Source organism: Labeo rohita, chromosome 20 (genome assembly GCF_022985175.1).
Source record: "Labeo rohita strain BAU-BD-2019 chromosome 20, IGBB_LRoh.1.0, whole genome shotgun sequence".
In the NCBI taxonomy this organism is placed as follows: domain Eukaryota; kingdom Metazoa; phylum Chordata; class Actinopteri; order Cypriniformes; family Cyprinidae; genus Labeo; species Labeo rohita.
The window spans coordinates 9,585,328-9,610,997 of NC_066888.1; the positions used below are offsets into that span (position 1 = coordinate 9,585,328).

General features: G+C 33.5%; 1 protein-coding gene across 1 annotated transcript in view; it reads left to right on the plus strand.

Annotated features, from left to right (window-relative positions):
- dab1a (DAB adaptor protein 1a) overlaps window positions 1-25,670 on the plus strand; it is a 216,379-nt gene that overhangs the window by 173,233 nt on the left and 17,476 nt on the right. Inside the window, 4 exon segments of the mRNA XM_051138883.1 lie at window positions 6,006-6,068; window positions 9,599-9,661; window positions 11,225-11,321; window positions 17,118-17,726. Of these exon segments, the coding sequence (XP_050994840.1) occupies window positions 6,006-6,068; window positions 9,599-9,661; window positions 11,225-11,321; window positions 17,118-17,726 (832 nt within the window).

A 25,670-nucleotide genomic window follows, 5' to 3' on the forward strand; every position in this document is an offset into this window, starting at 1 on the left:
TCAGGCCTTTTGGCCTCAACATTTATAGTCTGATATCTAAAAATGGCTGATCTTTTCATGTTCTGGCCAGTGTCTCTGCTGTCTGTACCTCTCTTGTGTTATAGCTGCTCTGTTCATTCAGTCTTAGCTCAGCTAAATGCCTAAACCCCCCACACCTACCATCACAGCACATACAACCCCAGCAAAGTCCCTGAAGTTGGTTGAGTCTGTCCTCAGTATTCAGTTGTTTAGGTCTCTGCAGACCTGGAAAACAATGTTTCAGCTGGATCTTCATCTCAGCCCTCATCTCACCTTGTGCCACTGTCTGGCATCTCTTCCTCTCGCCTCTTCCATCTTGTTTTCAAACACCTACTCACTCTTTTCTCTCTTCCTCACACACAATTTCAGCCTTCTTCCTCTCTCCTGTTTCAATCTAAGTCGTCTGGCCTCTTGATCCTGCCTTCTCCAGCTTTTCATTCCTGTCTGAGCAAAATCTACACAGCTTCAGCTCATAAAATAACTCCCTCGGCTCTACAGAATTGGCTTTTGAACCGTTAGGCTGTAAATCTGTTTTGTGTTGTGGATCCGAATTTATTTTTCAGAATGTTTCTTTTAAAAGCACTTTTACCATTTTTTTTCTTCTTAGCCACACGTTATGAGGCAAATTCGCTAAACAGTCGTTCCACTTTTGTGTGTTGTATTTGATAATGACAAAGAAAATAATGACACTGCAATTCTTTTTAGTGCAAGCATAATTTTCCATAAAAGCATGTACTGACAAAGATAAAAAAAAAAAAAAAAAAAGAAATAATAAATAAATAAATGAGAAAAGCACTATTTGCTTACCATTGTGGGCACTGTTGTGATTTTAATTATTAATATTCCAGAAAGCAGAATTTTTGTAAAATAGACACTTGTGTACATTTACTACCAGTGATGACAGGACTTATTATTGCATAATGAACAAATGATGAAGACTGGAAATATGCCATTAATTTCGTTTTGTTTGTTGTTTGTTTTTGTCTTTAATGTTGTTCTGTTTGAATAATTTGTTTTGTCTTGTTAAGTTGTTTTGTTTTATTCTGTTTTTATTCTGTTTGGTTTTGTCTTGTGTTTGATTTATTTGTTTTGTTTTGTCTTGTTTATGATGTTGTTTTGTTTTATTCTGTTCTTATTATGTTAGGTTTTGTCTCATGTTTTTTATGTTTTGTTTAATTTTATTCTGTTTGATTTCTTTGTTTTGTTTTGTCTTGTTTTTTTGTTTGGTTGTTTGTTTTGTTTTGGCTTTTTATTTTGTTTTGTTTTGTTGTTGTTTTTTTCTTGTGTTTTTAATTTTTTTATTTCTTTTTGTCTTATTGTTTTATTCTGTTTGTATTCTGTTTGATTTTACTTGTGTTTGATTTTATTGTTTTTATGTTGTTTTGTTTTGTGTATTCTGTTTGATTTTGTCTTGTGTTTTTTGTTTTGTTTTGTTTTATTCTGTTTGGTTTTGTGTTTGTTTTGTCTTGTGTTTTTGTTTTTTTATTTATTTGTTTTGTCTTGTCTTGTTTCATATATTTTGTTTTGTTTTATCCTGTTTGATTTCTTTTTGTTTTGTCTTGTATTGTTTTTTTTATTTTTTTATTCTGTTTTGTTTGTTTTGTTCTGTCTTGTGTTTAGTTTGGTTTTGTCTTGTGTTTGATTTCTTTGCTTCGTCTTGTTTTTTAATGTTGTTTTATTGTTTTTTATTCTGTTTGCTTTTGTCTTGTGCCTTTTATTCTGTTTGTTTTGTTTTGTCTTTTCTTGTTTTTTTATTTTGTTTTGTTCTGTTTTTGTTTTTGTTTGTTTTGTTTTATTCTGTTTTATTCTGTTTGATTTGTTTGTTTTGTCTTGTTTTAATAATGTTGTATTGTTTTGTTCTGTTTTTATTCTGTTTTTTTCCTGTTTGGTTTTGTCTTGCATTTGATTTCTTTGTTTTGTTTTGTGTTTTTGTTTTATTCGGTTTCTATTCTGTTTGGTTTTGTCTTGTGATTTTATGTTTTGTTTTGTTTTATTCTGTTTGTTTTGATTTGTTTTGTTCTGTTTTATTCTGTTTGTTTTTGTCTTGTGTTTTTGTTATTCTATTTGATTTATTTGTTTTGTTTTGTCTTGTCTTGTTTATGATGTTGTTTTTTTTTTATTCTGTTCTTATTATGTTAGGTTTTGTCTCATGTTTTTTTATGTTTTGTTTCATTTTATTCTGTTTGATTTCTTTGTTTTGTCTTGTTTTTTTTGTTTTTTTTTTTTTTTTTTTTTTTTTGTTTTGGCTTTTTATTTTGTTTGGGTTATTTTTCTTGTTTTTTTTTTTCTTTTTTTTTTTTTTTTTTTGTCTTATTGTTTTATTCTTTATTATTTGATTTGTTTTGTTTTTTGTCTTTTTTTTATTTTATCTGGTTTTATTCTGTCATTCTTCTTTTTGGTTTTGTCTTGTGTTTGATTTCTTTGTTTGTGTTTTGTGTTTTATTCTGTTTTTATTCTATTTTGTTTGGCATCCTTCACAACAGAAATTGCCAACAAATCATGCAAAATACATTTAACATTTGGACACATTTGCGCATTAATTTGCATATTTCCTTTGCCGAGAACAAAAAGCAAGCAAATAAATGACATTCTCAGTGGGCGCAAATAAGTGAATTCCCTATTATATTTCTGGCTACTTAAGAAGTGATTTGTTGATAAACAGTATTTATGCTGAAGCATTGCTTTAAATAACTTGTTAGTGTTGTTTTTTTTCTTCTACCTCTCCATGTATTATTTAATTTCATAGCTTTGCTTCCCAGTTGGTCTCATGCCTGTGGCTATATGATCATTCAGAGAAAGACATTAACACTCCGGCCGTAATGAAATGGGCAGCACTAAAAGCGCACAGGACACTGCGAAGATAATTATTATCTCCGAGGGGACGGTTAATTGATAGTCGTTTGAAGTGATAACGATGATAGAAAAGTAGGCTGATGGATTGTGACAAAATAAGCGAGAAAATACTAATGTTTACCCTCAGCACTGTTGCCATGGAGACTGTTTAGTGTAAATACTGTAATTTCAGCTATGGAATTACAATGCATCATGCGAGTCATACGTCCACAGGAGAGGCAGCTTGTTATAATAACAGATAAGAAGGTGGTTATCAGCACTCATGATATCCATCAGTAATAAGGTGTCAGCAGCACGCAGGGTGCTTTGACTGACACAGTTCATCACTATGGGGCCCAGCTGTCATCTTTCCCATTATCCTCAATGGTGATCCCCAAGGGTGTGTAAAGAGATTGATTTGATGGCATCTCTTGGGCCGGTAATATTACAGCCGTTTAATTCAGCTGCTGGCCGCAGCATAGACTGCCAGTTCCAGCTCAATGACCTTCAAAATCAAACAAAGTGAGACATGACAGGAACAAATCAACATTTTAGTTTTTTCTTTTTTGTGAAGCACAAGCGGAACGAATTTGAGTCCAAATTGTTTGTAAACGTAGATTGTTGAATCATTCTGAACAGTGAAATTAGTTCTGCACGTTTTATGAATGACGCTTTTAATAGTTTTGCTGCTTCAGTGTTAGTTGAACTGATCGTCTACACAATCCAAAACCTTTCTCTCTCTTCATCACCTCTGCTTTCCTTCATGTTTGTCCATTCAGTCATTCCCACAACATTAGCAGATGTCCCTAGCAGTAGCTTATTTCTGCTTACCTTTCTCAGACGCCTCCTGTTAACATCCTTTCATTCTGAACACAGAACAGCTAGCGCTAACTCAGAGAGGCTTTCAGACTTAACCATCTCAGGTGTCACCTGCTTCTGCGACCCAGTCCACTGACCTGGAGTCAGCTTTTGCTTGATTTTATTGCATGTTTCACATGTATGTGTTTTTTGTTTGTTTGTTTATCTGTTAGTCTAGATGTTGTATGTGTATCTTGTTGTCAGTGTTAATTCTGGTCAAACTTGGTTAGTCAGAATTAGTTTTGGGTGATTTATTTGTGGCAGAAATCAGTGCGAATGTCTGCCAGTCGAGTCCCACCTTCAACAGATGATGCACTTTAAACTGAAAATGGTCATATTTGTTTTTCTATATTTTATAGTTATATTATATTTTGTAATATTTTATTTTTTAGAGTAAGATTTTTATATGTCATAATTATGAAATATTATATTGTTTTTATATCAGGTTGTGATTTTAAAATGGGCCCATTGTAATGACATTTACAGTGTGACATGTTTTACACTTTAAATAAGAAATGCTAACACTTTACAATAAGGTCCCATTAGTTAATGTTAATTATGTAATTAGTTGTGATTGACAAAACTTTGTATAAAAATACAACTTTTTATTATTAGTTCATATTAACTCAGGGTCCATAAATAATATTATAATAAACAGCTTTCAATTAAAAATAAATATTAGACAGGGCCTAATAAAATAATAATGACTGAAAACTAAAATTATACAATTTCGTTACTTGAAATAAAATAAACATTAACTGAAACAAAAATATAATAATAATAATAATAATAATAATAATAATAATAATAATAATAATAATAATAATAATAACAATAACAACAACTTATTTGAAGCTAGTTATAACAAAACATTTACAACTTTACTATTAAATGTAAATTAAAAACAGAAAATATACAGTAAAAATAAAGTCTTAATTCAAAATATTAACAAAAACTAAAAATGTACAGTATAACATTGATAGTGCAGTAACATTAGTATTAGTAAATGTTAAAAAAACAATAAATAAGATTTATGTATTTAAAAAATGAAATAAACATTAACTGAAAAATATACAGTAAAAATACAATCTAATTAAAAATATTATATTTGTATATCAATGATACACTATCAATAGCATTAGTAAATGTTGAAAATTTCAATAACTGAGATTTATTTATTTATTTATTTATTTATTTGAAGAAAATAATGATTAACTGTAACCAAATATAAAAAAAAAAACTTTTTAAGCTAGTTACAACAACTTTTACAACTAAACTATCACTAAACTTAAATTGAAAAAAGAAAATATACAGTAAAAAAAAATCTAATTTAAAATATTAACAAACACTATTAATGTATAACAATGACAATAACACTAGTGTTAGTAAATCAGAAAAAAAATAATAGCTAAGATTTATTTATTTATATTTATATTTATGATTTATTTATAAAAAAAATAAAATAAACATTAACTGAAACAAAAATATGAAAAAATATTTTAAGATAGTTACAACAAAACTTTTACAACTAAACAATTATTATGATTAAATTGAAAACATACAATATACAAAAAATATACAATAAAAATAAAATTGAATTAAAAATATTTCCAAGAATTATAATTGAATATCAATAATAGTGTAAAACTAATATAAGTAAATGTTGCAAATATCAACAAGTAACTTTATTTAGTTTTTTAATTTATTTATTTATTTATTGTTGACAAATAGATATTTATTGTAAAGTGTTACATCTGGCTAACCAAGTAAACTGTATTCGAAGAAAGGGATCTTGGTTTTATTTTCAATTTCATGGTCTACCCATCATCTCCTTTCATATAAGATCGTCTCCTCGCCCGTGTTGCTTTTTCGGGAGCACAAAATATAAGACAGGAGCAGCTGTTGTTCATGGTCTTTTGCTCTCCCCATGTTATCTCAAGGGACGCCCATTTGAGCACATTATTTTCCCATTAAAGCCTGCTGGCAGCTAGTTAAAAATCATTTTTTTAGTTTCATTCCACCTTCCACCAATTACAGTTTGGGACTTTGGGGTGGGATGTAAGTTAGCGAAGATAAAAACAGTTGGTTTTTGCATTGTGTTCAAATCTGTTGCACACTTGAGGGATAATATGGTAAAATGCAAAAACCATGAATGAATAGTGAGGTGTAACCTCACCTGCACAGGTAAAGTACCATCCATCCCATCTACTCACATTCACCATCCAACAGACCTCATTTCATCTTATTTTCTGTGTGTCCCATCTCATCCTTCATCTAACACCATGTTATCATTGCAGAACAAACATAACGAACAAGTCGATCTCTTGGATCTAGACACTGACCTGTTGCTGGTCACCCAGGTAAGGTGTACAATGATTGGCTGAAGTTTCTCCACACCCGCCCTCTTCCTTCCCGTGATCCTCCAAGCTGTCGTTGTGATTGTAAACGTCCTAGAAAACTCCTCTAGCTGTAATCTAGCTATAAAGTAATAAGTAATGCACTATGGCCCATTCTAGACTCCCTGTACAGGAAAGTAAATGTCACACTACTCGCCATGAACAGTTTATAGCCCTGCTAAATCCCTCGTCTCGTGCTTTGTACCTTTTTCACTAGTCTCCTGGAAGTAGTCTACTTACTCATACCTGACCTTTCTTTTTCATAGTCAAATGACAGAGCTCTTATAGATGACCCCAGTCTGACCCCGTTGAATAGGTTGGATTTCATGTTCCCAAGCTAACTGTGCGATTCATAAATAAACCGGAGAAACGTCCTTGTGCCCTTCATCCCCTGTGACCGAGTGCGCAAGATTTTACAGAGCTTTCAAAGGTCACGCACATAGTCGTGTTCTTGTGTGTGCTGTTTTTCTAATTTTTTAGATTATTAGACACAGACGAGCGGAGACAGTAAATGCCAGCAGAACATAAAAGAAGAGAGTGCAATTATTTTTTCATAAAAAATGTGTTTTAGCCCTTTTGTAGATGTAGGTGTGAAAAATGAGAACTGCATTTTAGGAAAGAACCCTGTGGTCTGGCCTCCAGCGAATGCATGTTCGAAATGCTTTTAGAAGCAGTGTAGAAAAGCTTTTCTGTCATGCGCCAGTCACTTTAAACAGCTCAAAAAATGCTCAGCTGCTCCCCGCTAGCAGCACAATATCTGCACCGGTTTCTTATGAACACACCCAACAAGGACACGGTACCCACAAATGTTCAGACACGGGTGTAGAGGCCATTGTAACGGTCCTCATCATTTAGACATTTGCTATTTGTGACCATGAACCATAAAACCAGTGGCATTGGTGTATTTGTAGCAGTAGCCAAAAACAAACTGTATGGGTCAAAATTATTGATTTTTCTTTTATGCCAAAGATCATTAGGATATTAAGTAAAGATCATGTTCCATGAAGATATTTTCTACCATAAATATAGCGAAATGTAATTTTTGATTAGTAATATGTATTGCTAAGAATTTCATTTGGACAGATTTAAAGGTGCTTAAAATTTTGCACCCTCAGATTCCAGATATTCAAATTAGTTGTATCTCAACAAAATATTGTCCTATTCTAACAAGCCATACATCAATAGAAAGCTTATTTATTACACTTTCAGAAGATATATTAATCTCAATTTAAATAGACCCTTATGTTTTTTTTTTGTTTTTTTGTTTTTTTTGTCTAGAGTCACATTTGTGAAATTATTATCATTTAAAAAAAAAAAAAAGGTATAGTTCAACCAAAAATGACAGTTACCCCATAATTTACTCACCCTCAAGCCATCCTAGCTGTATATGACTTTCTTCTTTCAGACGAATACAATCAGAGTTATGTTAAAAAACAAAATGTCCCGGCTCTTCCTATCTTTATAATGGCAGTGAATAGTTGTTGAGGTTTTGAAGTCCAATAAAATGCATCTATCCATCATAAAAAGTACTCCACGTTCAGGTCTTCTGAAGTGAATAGAAAAATATCCATATTTAAAACTTTAGAAACCATAATCTCTAGCTTCCGCTAACTGTTGTATGTGCGTTCATGGGAGAGTGGGATTTCAGCAAATGATGTAGGCGTAGGGTAAGCTCTGGTGAGAATATGTCTCCTCTTGGCTTATAATTATAATTAAGCAATTTTTTCACATTTGTAAATGTAAAAAAGATTAGGTGATAGGTGAACTACAGTTTAAAGGCACAATATGTAAGATTTTTTGATTGAAATATTTCCAAAAACCACTAGAACAGTGTTATATATTTTGCTGCCTTGTATATCCCAAATGTTTCGAAGAATGTTTAAATCCAGAGAAATAAGCAGTTTTAACTAGTGTAACTTTGTCTTTGCGTCGCCTGCCAGTGACGTCATAAAACCTAGATTTTCTGCTTTTATTTTGTAGAAAACATGGAAACCCCCAAAGACACTTTAATATGTTATGCAATTTTTTAGACAGGGGACGAACGCACAGAGTAGCATTATAATAGAGCTTTCAACACACTCAAATGTATCTAGTATGATAAAACAACGCTGTTTTACCTCACATGCACAAGATTGGAAGAAGGGGAAGCGGTCGACTGTGGCATAATAAAAGTCCGCTGCTTTCAAGCCGTCTATCATGCTCGTCCTTCATTAGAAATCGCTCCAGAATCCTCGTTTCGTTTCCATGACTTTCAGCCCGATCCTGCTTCATACTGCGGTGACCTTAATAAGTCTTTAATACATTAGCTCATCCATGGACATGATTTCTGCCTGATGAAGACTACAACTCCCATGATTCCACACTCAATCACCACATCATCGAACTACACCATTGTTTTTTTTGTTTGTTGTGAATATGTGCCCACTAGTGGCGAAAACTTACATATCGTGTCTTCGGTTAGCATTCAGAAGTACATTAACAAATAAACTTGTAAACGTTGTATAATTTCTGGTAGTGTATGATCACATGAATTGAAAATTTAATGACATTTGCAGTCATTTCAATTTACATTAATAATAAATAATAATCAGTTAATCATCAGATAATGTTTTAGTAAGTACATTAGTAAAAATTATCAAGCATATTATCTCATATGTCTAGCTGTCTGAATAAATATTAACTAATGATCTGTGAAGCATTATATAACGTTTGTTAATGATTTATTAATGAAAGTTCTATCAGGAACAGTGTCATTAAATTGATTGACACTTACCATACAGTCTGAATTGGCGGTATGATTCTGTTCTGGGCAAAAACTCCCTCCCCATTAACCCATCCATGCAGCCTGTCATGAATGAGCAGGAAGAGCAGCAATAACCCCCTTAGGGTACACAGAACAAAATGCAGTTATCAGTAATGTTCTTAATGATATTTTAGTGTAACAACATTATTCACTGAGAAATATCAGAAAGCCAAGTCCTGACTGTGGTGTAAGGAGGAGTTAGGGATGGAGGAGGGTCATTTACTGAATAATACTGAATAAACCTTATATAGGAATGCTGATAGGAGTTATATTTCTATAGGTAGATGTGGATCAGCTGAATGCAAGCCTGACTCACGTGACATGCCAGAACTAACACTGTGCTTGATTTATTATAAAGTGTTACCAGAATGACAAACAGAATTAAAAAAAAAAAAAAATATATATATATATATATATATATATGTGTGTGTGTGCTGTACATGGTCGGTAGGTACAGGAATTATCATTGTCACTTGTGTTTTTACATAATTTTACAGCGACTCACTATCATTTGTGAAACTGCTGTCAGTCATTTATTGCACAACTCACTATCAAGTCACCTTTTGTATTCAAACCATTGTTTGCTCAAGGTAGGTTCAGTCTGTGGCAAAGACTAGAATGACATGGCAGTTAGTGCTGAGGTGAAACACGTATGATTTTATGCTGGTAAATATTCCTCTTTCATCTGCAGAATATCAACCAGTTAGAGCTTTTTGGAGACATGTCCACCCCTCCTGATATCACATCCCCATCGGTGAGTGACTCTAGATGATCATATTATCAAGAGTATGTTCACAGTATGGTCAAGGTGTAAAAATGAAACTTGTGTTTTTTTATTTACTCAACCTCAAGTTGTTCCAAACCTGTATGAATTTCTTTATTCTGCTGAGCACAATAGAAGATATTTTGAAGACTGTTACCAAACAGTTGACGGTCCACATTGACTTCCATTATATATTTTTTTCTTCCATACAAAGGAAGTCAATTGGGACCAACTGTTTGGTTACCCATATTCAGAGGTCGCATTAACTGAAAATTCTCCGTCATTGACATACATTTTTTCATCAGTGATGGAAAAATCTGAAGGATGAATTGAAAGTTTAATGACATTTGTAATCATTTCAATTTACATTAATAAATAATGATCAGTTAATCATCAAATAATGTTTTAGTAAGTACATTAGTAAAAAATTATCAAAATTTAGAAATTTAGTAGAAAGTAGAAATTTTTTATCAGTGATGGAGAAATCTGAAGGCCGTCCGTCATTTTGACAGATTACACTGAGGGTGATCTATTGTAAATTGTAGCTGTAATTCCCACCCCTGTCTAGTTGGTGGCGAGTGCGTTCCAGTGTGGCAGCAGAGCACGCAATACAGAACAAAAGTGAAACTATCATGAAAGTTTTCCTATGCCTTTGATTATGCACAGAAGGGTAACGTTACACAGAAGTTACAACGATCTATTACGCCACATTAAAGAGCACCAAAACGGTATTTATTGCTTGAATTTCCTAAGGAAATTGACATCATTTGAAATCTGAGACTTTGTTTCCTATCAAAAGTAACACAAAGCCTAGCCTATTGCTATTTATTTGAAGGAAGACACATTATGTAACGTTACTGTCAATTCATCAACTGAAAACAGCATCGACCAAGAAATCGATTGTGAAATAAGAATCGATACTGGTTCATTCAAATGAGAATCTATTAAAATCGAGAAATTGATTTTGTTTTGTTTGTTTTTTTTAAACCCAGCCCTAGGTATTTTGTTGTTTTTAAAAACTGTCGTCCTGTATGTTTATGATTAAAAACGAAAATGTGAACAAAAATAAAATCAGTTAAATGTGTTATTCTAACTAAAATAAGAAAATTAAAATGACAGGTAATTATAGATTATGACCACTGATCTATAAGAGAACACATCACAACTTGAAGAAATAACGCTGACTAATTACATATGGTACAGATCTAAATACATCACGCTTTATTTCCCAGATTTGAATTTCAATACAACATAGAGCAAGGCTTGTATTGTATTATTTATTGTATATTCAAATCGATTTCAGATAATAATACCGGATATATGTTCATGTTTAATATTTCCTGCATAATTCCTTACATAAAGAAATAAATTTTTGCGCAACCCCTGCCCATATTATAAAAAATATCTTCTTTTGTGTTCAACAGAAAAAAGAAACTGGATTTGGAACAACTTGAGAGTGTGTAAATAATGATAGAATTTTTGACATGAAACAGTACGCTGTTTCAAATACAGTCAAGCTTCTGTTTCGACTGCTGCGGTTTTCCTCTTCCACAGACCCCAGCATCTCCAGCTAATACTCTGGACCCCACGCTGGCCCACCAGACCCCATCCGAACTGTTCACCCCCTTCAACCCCGCCTCTGTACCCTCAGGTAGGAGATATTTCTCTTTCCGACATTTTGTGTGTGTGTATTTGCAAGAGAAAATAATACCAGGAAAACAGATAAAGGAGACATTGAACGGGGCGGATGCAAATTAAATAATGTGTCTGTCTAGTTCTGGCTAAATAAGGTGCCCCGTCCTCCTGCTGTAGAATATGAATGCTCTCATTACTGGCTGCTGTACTGATCTGCATGATAAATGCCTTGTAGAGGACACAGCGTTACCCCTACCTGCTCTGGTGGTGCCTCCATTTGTGTGTGTGTGTGTAAGTGCATGATGTCTTTTTAACATGCACATCTGTTTTGGGGTCATATCATACATTTTTATTACGCTGTTTTTCCCTTATGTCCACTCAGTCAAGGTTTTTTTGCACCATAAATGGCCAGAATTTAGTTTTAAGCTTTTTAATTAAAATAAACAAATTAAATTTTCTTCTTTATACAATACAGTTTGTGTCAAAGAAGCTTCACAATGATAAACATTCAGTTCAGATACACGATAAATAGTATTTTAAATGTGATTAATTTTTTGCTTCCATCAATTTATTAAGCATAATCTAATTAACCTTCTGCATCTACATACAGAGTGTTATTAAAGGGACAATTGCATTTATCATGTTTATTCGCCCTCATGTCTTTTTAAAGCTGGATGGCTTTCTTTTTTGTGTTTTGAATGATTTTGTCCAAACAGTTAATGTTAATTGGTGGCAAATGTTGTTTTTAATTATGCAACTGAAATGTTCTGTAAAATACAGTATCTTCTTTTACACATATGATTTGCAGAAGAAAGAAAGTTATATATATTTGGAACAACATGATGGTGAGTTAACTGGAATTAACTGAAATAATTTAATATATGTGATATATGTGATATATGTCATAAGGGAATATTTTTTTTGAAATTGAGATGTATACATCATCCAAAAGCTGGAACGAAAGCTGAGATAGGACAATATTTGGCCGAGATACAACTATTTAAAAATCTGGAATCTGAGGGTGCAAAAAAATCAAAATATTGAGAAAATCACCTTTAAAGTTGTCCAAATGATGTTCTTAGTAATGCATATTACTACTTACAGTAGAAAATTTACAAAATATCTTCATGGGGCATGATCTTTATTTAATATCCTAATGATTTTTGGCATAAAAGAAAAATCAATAATTTTGACCCATTCAATATATTGTTGGTTATTGTTACAAATATACCAGGGTGCAGGGTCACATATAACATCACTATTTTTTATTTAGTTATTTATTTAAAAAATTATAATACAAAAAATAAATTAATTAATTAAAAAAAACAGATTTGTCACAATAGCTTTTCCACTATTTGAAGTAAATGCTAAGATATAGAAGTCTTCAGAGATACAGATAAAACAAACAAACAAAAAAAAACACCATCATGGTACTGTAACTAACATGATGCTAAAATACTGCAATAAATATTAATTTAACAACACAAAATGTAACATAAAACCATAATGTGCATAACTGATGAGAAAATGACTAAGAATGAAAAACCATCAAATGTCAAATGAAAATTTACAGTTTTTCACAATCTTTTTCATATCCACAAACTCTACATTTAGTAGTGTTTTCCTTTAAAATTACATTAAATCTAAATTTGATTAAATTAAGTCTATGACATTTTTTTCACTGTGCTGTAAATTGTAAAGGAACCTGTTGTTAAAGGGGTCATCGGATGCCCATTTTTTCTACAAATTGGCATGATTAGGGTCTTCATGAAATGTCTGTAACATACTTTGGTTAAAATTCCTCAATGATCATGTACTAAGCATTTTTACCTAGTCAAAAACGGCTCTGTTCAACGTGACCTGTTTCAGTGCATGTCTCTTTAAATGATAATGATCTACTGCTGACTCCACCCCTCTTCCATTTTTTTGTGTATTCAGTGGTGTGTTACCATCAAAAACAACACAAATCCACTGTGTCCTCAGTGGATCTGATGTCGGGAGAAATTATGTTTACTCTTTTATTCACTTTTACATCCAAATGCAAAACACCTGCATCGCTTACGAGACATTTTTTCGCTACAGCTGCTCGAGCAAGGAGAAAATGGCAGACAGTGTACAACTGGCTGAGGGCGGATATGCTAATACGGGACAGTCCATCAGCGTTTGTGGGCGTGGCCTAAGCAGTATGACATCATACTGCTCAGAAAATCAAAACGGCTTGATAACTAAGATTGTTTAGGTTTTTGAGGATTAAAAAAAAGAAGTGAATGGGATTTTATCATTGTAGGGTGGTTGTGTCCTCACACTGCTAAGACACATCTATATGCGAACACCATCTAAAAATGAATTTTGCATCCAGTGTCCCCTTTAACTAATTAAAAGCCATTTACTGTTAAAATCGGGATCATTTTGTACATATTGGATTTTGTGTTGTAAAGTGCTACCACTTTAAATTCTACAGGAACATTCACGTTATGATATCTGAACCAGTTATTAAAAACAAATAGCCCTTGTGCAGTGATTTTGCTCTCCCTGGGACATCTGTTCCAGCCAGATTGACTTCCTCTGAAACAGTAAACAGTACAACATTGATATGTGTGGAATCAAGTAGTGTATCATCTGTCCCATCTGTCTTCAATATTTTACCTCAGTCAAACTCCCCTCTGTGTTGTAAATTCATAAACACCAGGGTTGACTCTACCACACCTGTCCTGATGGGATTCTCACAGTTCAGTTATGATAGCACGAGCACATTTTTCACCCTTGTGAAATCATTCTGACTTTTTTCAAATGAGAGTTTCTCCCCAGAGTGCTTTAGGGGCTCTGGCCCTGCTGGCAGTATATTGTAAGTCACTTTGCATGAAACTTGTGTGTTAAATGGTATGTCTAATGGAACATAAATCATTTAAACGAGTACACACTGCTTAATTAGGATATCATGTAAGAAACCAGTCACTATATAGTCACCTGCTTTCTATATTTACAAAAAATTGCATGAATTTGAGATGTATTGACCAGTTACACTACCAGTCAAAAGTTTTTGAACAGTAAGACTTTTAATGTTTTTAAAATAAGTCTCTTCTGCTCACCAATCTTGCATTTATTTAATCCAAAGTACAGCAAAAACAGTACAATTTTGAAATATTTTTAATATTCAAAATAACTGATTTCTATTTGAATATATTTTTAAAAAGTAATTTATTCCTGTGATTTCAAAGCTGCATTTTATCATAATTACTCCTTCTTACATGACCCTTCAGAAATCATTATAATATTCTGATTTGCTGCTGAAGAACAGCATTTATCTGAAATAGAAATCTTTTGTAACATTATAAATGTCTTTATCATCACTTATCATCAAAAAATATTTTATTAATTAACATCATTTAATGTAGTCCAGTCCTCGAAATATCTGTGGAGATGTGCTCAAGGTTTTGCTGTCTGAATGGCAACCCATAATTCCATTCTGTTTGCAAATGGTGGATCCATAGCTCAAAATGACTGCCAAGGGCCATCACGAACCAGTGCAGGGGTGCGCTGCTATGATGAGACGGCCCATTGCTACCTGACTGAATGATGGACATGCGCAATTTTCAAAATTCACATATAGAACTTCTCCAGGCATTGGTCCTTGAGAAACCCACAAACCGTTACTGCAATTCCATGGGAACACTTCACAGCTGACAGGATGGATCCAGTGCTGCGTTGTCTCTTCCAACCGGAAGCCATCAGATCCATCATGTTACTTTGTGTCAAGTGTTCCCATCCCCACATGAGGTGCACAGCTTAGTGACATGATGTTAGCATCATCAGCTGAAGGGTAACTAGCTAAAACTAAAAATGCTGTTAACTTATGTTTTTCCAACCCAGCCCAGAAAATACGTGCCTCTATATACTTTTCTCCAACACTGTAATTACGTACCTTACTGTATTGTGTGCAGCAGTTTCAAAGTGAAATGTCCAGAGAGTGGCACTAAAACACACGTTCAATGCGTGACCATGGCACGTTTTTATTACGTTAGTACAGGCACGTATTGCTGCGTTTTTATTACGCTGTTTGAGGTACGTATTGCAGCTGTTCAGAATTGAAATACCTGGGGAGTGTCGCTAAAGGTTAATGCTCTGTCGTGTTGGAAATATCCCCTACATCAAACCCAACCCTAAACATACCCAATAGTGTTAATAAATGCAAAAGTGTTCATACCGAAGCTCTTACTTTCTCAAGTGTGATGCCGAAACACAAATTAGGGGCACAAATTAGGATATTTTGGATGAAATCCAAGAGCTTTCTGACCCTGCATAGACAGCAACGCAATTTACATGTTGCAGGCCCAGAAAGGTAGTAAGAACATTGTTAAAATAGTCCAGGTGACATCAGTGGTTCAACGGTAATGTTATGAAGCGGATTAATTTGTGGGTGAACTCTCTCTAAGTAACAGCAAATTTCAGATGATAAAAACTGCAATTTACAGCACATTCCAGAAAATACAGCAGATTCTTCTCTTAACTCGCTAATGGCAACACCTACACAGAGAAGCTGTGACTGTTTCCAGGTCATTTTTAACCATAAACGAACATCACAACATCCCATTGTGTGAGCAACCCAGCTGCAGTTGATCTCACACCTCTCTGCCGCACAGCGGAATATTCCGGACACGCTCCCGCAGCGCGTGTGCCATGTCATAGAGATAAGATACGATTTGGGGTTTTATTATTTGAATCAGCGTTACTCATTGGAAAGAAAGAGCAAGATGTGTAATGAAATAAGCCTCAATGTGAAATGAGTGAGACTGTTGTAATGGCCTCTTTTAAAGGGCGTTGCTATTCATTAAGCCCGGGCCTATTGTGAGCAGTAATTACAATAGTTCATCTGAGCCATAAAGACCTTTTTCATTACGAAAATCTAGGTCATCTTACCCCAGTCATCAAGAGATCTATGGCTGCAGCCTAAAAGTCCTTTAGCGAATGCTAAAGGTTACAGCACAAGCTCGTAATGAGCCGTACATGTTTTCCAGGGCATTTTGGCGAGAAAATCTCTTTTGATAGACCTTTGCGAACTTAGAGGGTGTTTTCATAACATAATTCTCAAATAAAAAAACGAAAACCTGCGTTTTGGCTGTTCATTTGCACAACAATGGCATTTTTGGAAACTGCCCTGCCCTGCCCTTTGGAGACTGCCCTGGTATCGTTTTCAAAAGTTCGCATTTTTACCCTGGTGAAAAAACCAGCATATGCTGGTAGGTATGTTTTGATGCTGGTTTATGCTGGTGTATGCTGGTCCTTTGCTGGCTTATGCTGGTCCTTGACCAGCAATATGACCAGCATAAACCAGCAAAGGACCAGCAAAAACCAGCAAAAGACCAGCATAAACCAGCTAAGGACCAGCTTAAACCAGCATCAAAACATACCTACCAGCATATGCTGGTTTTTTCACCAGGGTGAAAACGCAAACTTTTGAAAATGATACCATTATCGTCTCTGCATAAACTATGAAAATTTAAATTTGTGAAACAGTGATGCAATGCGAATGCATATTACACGGCCATTTGTACATTTTATGGGTCTGGCTTCTGGTGTCATCCGCGTCCAGCTATTTTTAGCTGTACAAAACAGCTTGTTTTGCTACTTGATATTCCAAATTCTTACCATATTATGTTAATATTTGACATCATCATCTACTGGCCTGGCATGCATAATACAGCGTTTAAGTTGTTTTTGTGGATCCACATAAACAAATGGAAAACTTTTGTGTTTTAGTACAATTGTTGTTGTGTAAACACACTCTAAAAGTCTCATTGTCTCTGTACTTTAGGTTACGTGACGATGGGAGCCGTGCCACCTGCGTGGGCGCAGCAACAGTTTGCCGCTCAGGCTCCATTAGCGTTTGGCGTCCAATCCCCAGTCCCCGTCGCGCAGGTCTTACCGGGTGCCCAGCCTCTGATCTGGGGCCAAGCCAACCTTTTCCCTGCCACCCAGCAACAGTGGGCCGCGATGGCAGGGGCTCACTTTTCGCCTGCCGCTTTCATGCCTGCCCAGACAGTAGGGCCGCTTCCTGCTGCCATGTTTCAGACACTGGCTCCCATGGCGGTGCCCACGTCCTGCGAGACGCCCGCGGCAGCCATGGGCGGAGCCGTGGCGGGAACCTCGGCCTCCACGGCCTCCAGTCCGCAGCACGGAGAACGTACGCTGCAGAGACAGGCAAAGATGAGCAAGGAGATGTTTAAGGACTTCCAGATGGCAAAGCCGCCTACCATGCCTGCCAGGAAGAGTGAGCAGCCTAGCCTGTCCTGCACCACAGACGCTTTCTCCAGCTACTTCAGCAGAGTGGGAATGGCGCAGGACACGGACGACTGCGACGACTTCGATATCTCGCAGATGAACCTCACGCCTGTCACATCCACCACGCCATCCACCAACTCACGTGAGTAGGATGTTTCAGACATATGCAGTGCGTTCTGTGATTTTGTTGGGGCTGTTTATATAGAAATGCGATGAAAAAATTGATTTAGAAAAGTATAAAGTTCTTACAAATAAAATCTTCATATTAATGTTGGTTTCACATGGTTTTAAAAACTTTTACACCATTTTCAGGAAGGGTTTCAGGTCAGTTCAAAACTGCATGTGGTTTAACCATCAAATAAAAAGAAATTTTCCTTGAATACACAGTGAATATATTAGCATATATCTGAATATATCAGTTAGTTTTATATATTTTTTAACAAATATCATGAATTATTAAATTATAAATATCAGTGTTTTTGAAGAGTCACACCACATGACATTTTTACAACTAACTTTGCAGTGTCAAAAGTGTCATAAAAGGACCTTGACACACAATCATGTGGGCTGTATGATATCATTTTCTGTTTTAATTTTTTCCCCCTTACATATTAATGCTGGTTGCATATGGCATGCGTTGTGTGATTTTGTTGGGGCTGTTTATGTGGAAATGTGATGAAAAAACTGATTTTAGAAAAGTATAAAGTTCTTACAAATAAAATCCTCGTATTAATGTTGGTTTCACAAGGTTTTAAAAACTTTTATACCATTTTCAGGAAGGGTGTGAGGTCAGTTCAAAATTGCACATGGTTTAACCATCAAATAAAAAGTCATTTTCCTTGAACACACAGTGAATAAATCAGCATGTATCTGAATATATCAGTTAGTTTTATATTTTTTGTTATATATTATTAATTTTTAACAAATAGCATAAATTATTAAATTATAAATATCACTGTTTTTGAAGAGACACCACATGACATTTTTACGACTAACTTTGCAGCGTCAAAAGTGTCATAAAAGGACCTTGACACACAATCATGTGGGCTGGATGATATCATTTTCTGTTTTATTTTTATTTTTTTCCCTACATATTAATGCTGGTTGCATATGCGATGCGTTCTGTGATTTTGTTGGGGCTGTTTATGTAGAAATGCGATAAAAAACCTGATTTTAGAAAAGTATAAAGTTCTTACAAATAAAATCCTCGTATTAATATTGGTTTAACAAGGTTTTATAAACTTTTATACCATTTTCAGGAAGGGTGTCAGGTCAGTTCAAAATTGCATGTGGTTTAACCATCAAATAAAAAGTAATTTTCCTTGAACACACATGAGTGAATGTATCAGCATATATCTAAATATATCAGTTTGTTTGTTTTATATTTTTTTGTTATACATCGTATTTATTATTTTTTTTATACAAATATCATGAATTATTAAATTATAAATATCACTGTTTTTGAAGAGTCACACCACGTGACATTTTACCTTTCCCTGTCATAAAAGGACCTTGACACACAATCATGAGGGCTGTATGATACCATTTTCTGTTTTATGTTTTTTCCCCCAGTCGTATTAATGCTGGTTGCATCACATGAATTTTGTTTGGCAGTAAAGTGTTTTTCAAATATCAGTAATCATCATATGTATGTATGTACACTGATGTTTAAAAGTTTGGGATTAGTAAGATTTTTAATGTTTTGGGGGGGGGGGGGGGTTGGACTTTTTCATGCTTTTTAACAGACAGGACAGTAGAGATTGACAAAAAAGCATGGGGTGGAAAGTTAGGAATGGATTGGCAAAGGACCACGAGGACCGAAGTTACTTATGCTCATCAAGACTGCATTTATGTGATCACAAATATAGATAAAAGTAATTTTGTGAAATATTATCGCAATTTAAAATAACAGTTTTCTGTTTTAATATACTTCAAAATAGAATTTATTCCTGTGATCAAAGCTGAATTTTCAGCATCATTACTCCAGTCTTCAGTGTCACACGATCCTTTAGAAATCATTCTAATATGCTGATTTATTATCAATGTTAGAAACAATTGTGCTGCTTAATATTATTTTGGCACATGTGATTGTTTTTTTCAGGATTCTTAGAATCATTTCTGAAGGATCATGTGACACTGAAGACTGGAGTAATGGCTAATGAAAATTCAGCGCTGCATCGCAGAAATAAATTATATTTTAAAGTATATTAAAATAGGAAAGCAATATTAGAAATTGCAATAATATTTCACAATATTACTATTTTTTCTGTATTTTTATTCAAATAAATACAGCCATAAAAAAAAAAACATTAAAAAGCTTACTGATCCTAAACTTTTGAACGGCAGTGCATGCATACATAAAGCTTATTGATATTTGAAAAAAACTTCTCTGCCAAACAAAATTCATGTGATGCAGCCAGCATTAATATGCAGGGGGGGAAAATCATAAAACAGAACATGGTATCATACAGCCCTCATGATTGTGTGTCAAGGTCCTTTTATGACACTTTTGACAAGGCAAGGTTGGTCGTAAAAAATGTCATGTGGTGTGGCTATATAGATATTTATCAGAAATGTGTTACACAGCATTTACATTCAGCAATTACATTTTGTTAGTTCATGCAATTCATTAAACCCATGACTTCTAGTATTTTTAGTTTCAGGAATGCCTCCATGGCCAAGGAACCTCAATTAACCTTTCACTGATGTCTTAATTATTTAATACATGTTTGAATAAATCTATCAGATAATGTCTAAAATTGTTGCCAACTTCCATTTTTTTCTTTCAACAGCTAGAGTTTATAACAGCCAACATTTAAATGATTATATCTCAGCAACGGTTTGGAAACATAATAATTATCTTCAGAAAGCTGCAATTTTACTTCACTGCATAAAATTCAAAATGTGCTTCTGGGTCAAGTGATGTAAAATGAGCAGGTCACATATAAAAACATATTAGATTTTGCAAGTTGACCAGAAATATGTGTTTAAAACACTACTTTGATTTTAGAGGCTGTTAATGGTAAAGTTAGGCTTACTGTAGGGATCAGTTTAGGGATATAGTTTTATATCAGAAATATTATTTCAGGACCAACACAATCGTATTATCCCGAAGCTCCATAGACCTTAAATGCGGTACTTCAACAAAGAAAACAAATCCCACATAGAAGATCTTTCTCTCTCTTGCCTCTCTCATCGCAAGCCTTTAAGAGCGCTGACACGGCTAGACAGGCTTTATCCGTTTCCTACTACAGAGCTTCGAACTCACACCTCATCCCGTCTTTCATCAACACATCCGTTTTCGCTCAGAGGTTGAAAGGTGGGCTTTGATGCTGTTGCCCAGAAGGCATTGTCTTTAGTCAGCGTGAAAATGACAATTAGTACTGCGGTGGGGAGCGACGGCAGGGGAAAGAGAGAGTCAGTCACAGGCCCAGCTGTGCTTCTGGCGAGCAGTGTAATTATCGCTGATCTCTAGGGAGTCCTGCGCTGTGTGTTGGGCCTGTTTGGATCCTCTCGCTCCTGTAGTGCTAATTATTGCTGCGACGGAATGCCGCACCGTCGCACGTTTGCATACAAGCAATCCCTCCGTGAGAGACATACTCATTTATTAGGTGTCAATAACGGATTTTGCTCCTCGCAGGACACTTTCCGACAGGTTTTGGGCTTAAATGTGTACGTTTACTTACACTGATCATTGCCAAAAACCAAAATATATTCCCTTAGGTACAACTTGCTCCAGTTTTGAGGCAAAATAGCCACTGAATGGTGCTAAAAGTGAGTTTTTGTTTTGAAAAAGCTTAAAGTTGGCATTTAATGGAAGTTGAGACAGTTTTCTTCCCTACTGCAACATTTATCTGAGGTAAATTTTTTCTTGAATGAGAAAACGATCATCTGATCATTTGATCATTGCTCATTGCTCAAACACTTGATAAAATATAGCATGAAAAAAATTATAAAAAAATTAATTTTTAATTTCATGGTGATTTTAACAAGCATAGATATGACTGTGTTTTAGTTTTTAATAAAACAAAATCTAAAATGACAAGATCAAGGTCAAATATTTTGAAAATAAAGTTGTAATTATGAGAATAAAGTCTAAATGTTTCAAGAATAAAATCGAAATTACGAGAACAAAGTCAAAATGTTTTGAGAATAAAGTCGAAATTATGAGAATTATCTCGTAGCAATTAAAGTTATAATATTTTGAAAGTATATCTTGAGATTAAGGTTGCAATATTTTGAGAATAAAGTCGAAATATTTCAAGAATAAAGTCGTAATTATAAGAATGAAGTCGAAATGCTTCGAGAATAAATTTGAAATGTTTCGAGAATAAAATCGAAATTTTTTGAGAATAAATTTGAAATGTTTCGAAAATAACCTCGGAATGTTTGAGAATAAAGCTGAAATTATTATAATTAAATTGTAGCAATTAAAGTTATAATATTTTGAGAGTATATCCTGAGATTAAGGTTGTTATATTTTGAGAATAAAGTCAAAATTATGAGAATGAAGTCGAAATGTTTTGAGAATAAAGTCAAATATTTTAAGAATAAAGTCAAAATTATAAGAATAAAGTCAATGTTTTGAGAATAAAGTTGAAATGTTTCGAGAATAAAGTTGAAATTTTGAGAATACAGTCAAAATAACGAGAATAAAGTCGAAATGTTTTGAGAATAAAGTTGAAATGTTTTAAGAATTAAATTGTAGCCATTAAAGTTATAATATTTTGAGAGTATATCCTGAAATTAAGGTCGTAATATTTTGAGAATAATGTTAAAATATTTCGAAAATAAAGTTGAAATTACGAGAGTAAAGTTGAAATGTTTTGAGAATAAAGTCGAAATTATGAGAATAAGGTCAAAATATTTCTAGAATAAAGTCGAAATAGCCAGAATAAAGTGTTAAAAAAATCTAAGTGTTTTGAGAGTAAAGCTGAAATGTTTCAAAAATTAAATTGAAGCCATTAAAGTTATAACATTTTGAGAGTATATCCTGAAATTAAGGTCGTAATATATTTAAGAATAAAGTCTAAATGTTTCGAGAATAAAGCCGTAATATATTAAGAATAAAGTTGAAATTATGAGAATTAAATTGTAGCAATTAAAGTTATCCTGAGATTAAGGTCATAATATTTCAAGGATAAAGACGTAATTATGAGAATAAAATTGAAATTTTTAAAAACAAATCGAAATGTTTCGAGATTAAGCTCAAAATTAAGAGAATTAAATCAAAGCAATTAAAGTTCTATCATTTTGAGGGTATATCCTGCACATCCAAATGGCCCAGATAGGGAGCACTGGAAGAAGTTGCCAGGCCACTGGAATTTATTTCAATATATATGTGGGATTATTAGCAGAAATCATACCATGTATCATATGTATACTCACAGGGACAATATGCTTGGAAATAATATTTCAGTCTTCGATTGCATTTATTAACCCTATTTGTAGTGCGCCAGCAACCCAATAATAGCAATAAGCTTTGTGCTTTTGGTACTTTTAATAAAAAACAAAGTGTCAGCTTTCAAAATCTGTCCATTTAATAGCTAAATACAAACAATGTGTCTTATAATATTGTTTTTTTCACACTCTTTAATGTGGCCGGACAGATCGTCTTTTTGATTACAATGAGACATTTCATTAAATTTTTCATGATGTTTTCTTTGTGAAAATTCCACCTCCTGCTTCGCAAAAATATTTGTGGCATCCAATCTTTCATTCCTCACATGTATTTAATTAAAAACAACAATGAAACATTCCAAAGGTTGAAGTGGACTCCAACTTGTTAACATATATTGTTGTCTTTTCTGAGGTATATAATGTTAAGTGACTATTCACAAGCTGTTTTATTCACTGTATAATACAGCAACTGATTAAATATAATATTTAATGACTTTCATTCATTATTTGTAGCATGCCAGACACCCAGTTATCGCAATATTTTTGTGCTTTTTGCACATGATTATAATAGACATATTGTCGCTATAAAATTGACACATTTTGAAAGCTGAGACTTTGGAATTTCTCCCAGCGCTCCCAATCCAGGCCATTTGGATGTGCAATAGGCTAGAACATAGTCTCAATATATTATAACTTTAATCTCATAATTGCTACAAATTATCCTAATTTTGACTTTATTCTCGAAACATTTTGACTTTATTCTTGTAATTTCAATTTTAGAGATTTTTGATAAAGATGAAATATTTTGACTTTATTCTCATGAATTTGACTTTATTCTCGAAATATTTTCTTTATTCTTGTAATATTTTGACTTTATTTTTGTAATATTTTGACTTTATTTTTGTAATATTTTGACTTTATTTTTGTAATATTTTGACTTTATTCTTGTAATATTTTGACTTTATTCTCATGATTTTGACTTTATTCTTGAAATATTTTGACTTTATTTTTGTAATATTTTGACTTTATTCTCATGAATTTGACTTTATTCTTGAAATATTTTGACGTTATTCTTGTAATATTTTGACTTTATTTTTGTAATATTTTGACTTTATTCTTGTATTATTTTGACCTTATTCTTGTGATATTTTGACTTTATTTTGTAATATTTTGACTTTATTCTCATGAATTTGACTTTATTCTCGAAATATTTTCTTTATTCTTGTAATATTTTGACTTTATTTTTGTAATATTTTGACTTTATTTTTGTAATATTTTGACTTTATTTTTGTAATATTTTGACTTTATTCTTGTAATATTTTGACTTTATTCTCATGATTTTGACTTTATTCTTGAAATATTTTGACTTTATTTTTGTAATATTTTGACTTTATTCTCATGAATTTGACTTTATTCTTGAAATATTTTGACGTTATTCTTGTAATATTTTGACTTTATTTTTGTAATATTTTGACTTTATTCTTGTATTATTTTGACCTTATTCTTGTGATATTTTGACTTTATTTTGTAATATTTTGACTTCATTCTCAGCTTCATTCTCGAAATATTACGACTTTAATTTCGTAATTAATATTAGTAGTATTTTTTTTACATGGCACTAAAAACCGCGTCGTACATAGACCACATTAACTAACCCAAACCAAAACCCAATAACTTTTACTTAACCTAAATCCTGAAATACACTAAACGATTTCTGCCCACACTTGCTCTGATTTGTATTTGATGCGGCATTGGTATTTGCTGAATGTCTGTAGATTTTGGTCCGTCTGGATTGACAGATTTCACAGAAATTGTGTAGCTTACGATGAGTACGGACTCTGATTTGTTAGCTTCAGACTCGATCCTATCCAATCAGGCAATATCAAACATGTTAGCATGAGTTTCTTGTGTTCGGAATGACTTGAAAGTCTAAAATGACTTGAAAGTGTGTGATCCACAGTCATTTAGTGTGTGATACTCAGTTTTTCTCTGTAACTATTTACAAAGTTGGCAAGTGTTTGATGCCTGGTCTTTTAAAATGTTAAATTCAGATTCAAAAAGTTGTGTTCAACAGACTTCAACAATAAACCTGCCTCAACATCAAATATTAAATCCAAAATTCAACCTCAGATGAGATCACAACATGATTTTGGATGCTTTTAAAACAGCTTCTGTCAGTTTATGGGTTATATTCATTATATAATATTCACATGAAATAACTGGCTTCTGTGTTGAAAAAATAATGTAGATACATATTCATTTTCCCCCATTCCCTCTTGAGAGCAAGTAGATAAAAAAGACCCATTGTAAACCGTGAAAATGAACACATTAGGCATTTAAGTGCAAAGGCTATTTTCTTGACTAAGTGCAACTACCATTAAGCATTCAGCTGTACTGAGCTGTGACAGCAATCAGTTTCCTAAAGCAGTTTAAGGTTGCATGAGCCCAAAAAGGAACATTGTTGTCATGTATAATTGATCAAAAATGAGCTTGGTCTTTAATGTAAGTGTGAAATTTCAGTGCCCTTCCTATCAGACAGCAACAGATATTTAGTTATTCTCCCAGTGGATAAAAAATACATTTGTATCTTCTTAGCGTCGCCCAATGTCACATCTAATGCTTTAAATCAGCTAATGCAACTCTGTTTGAACCATTACTAACCATAATTCTGGCCTTTCCCTCTGTA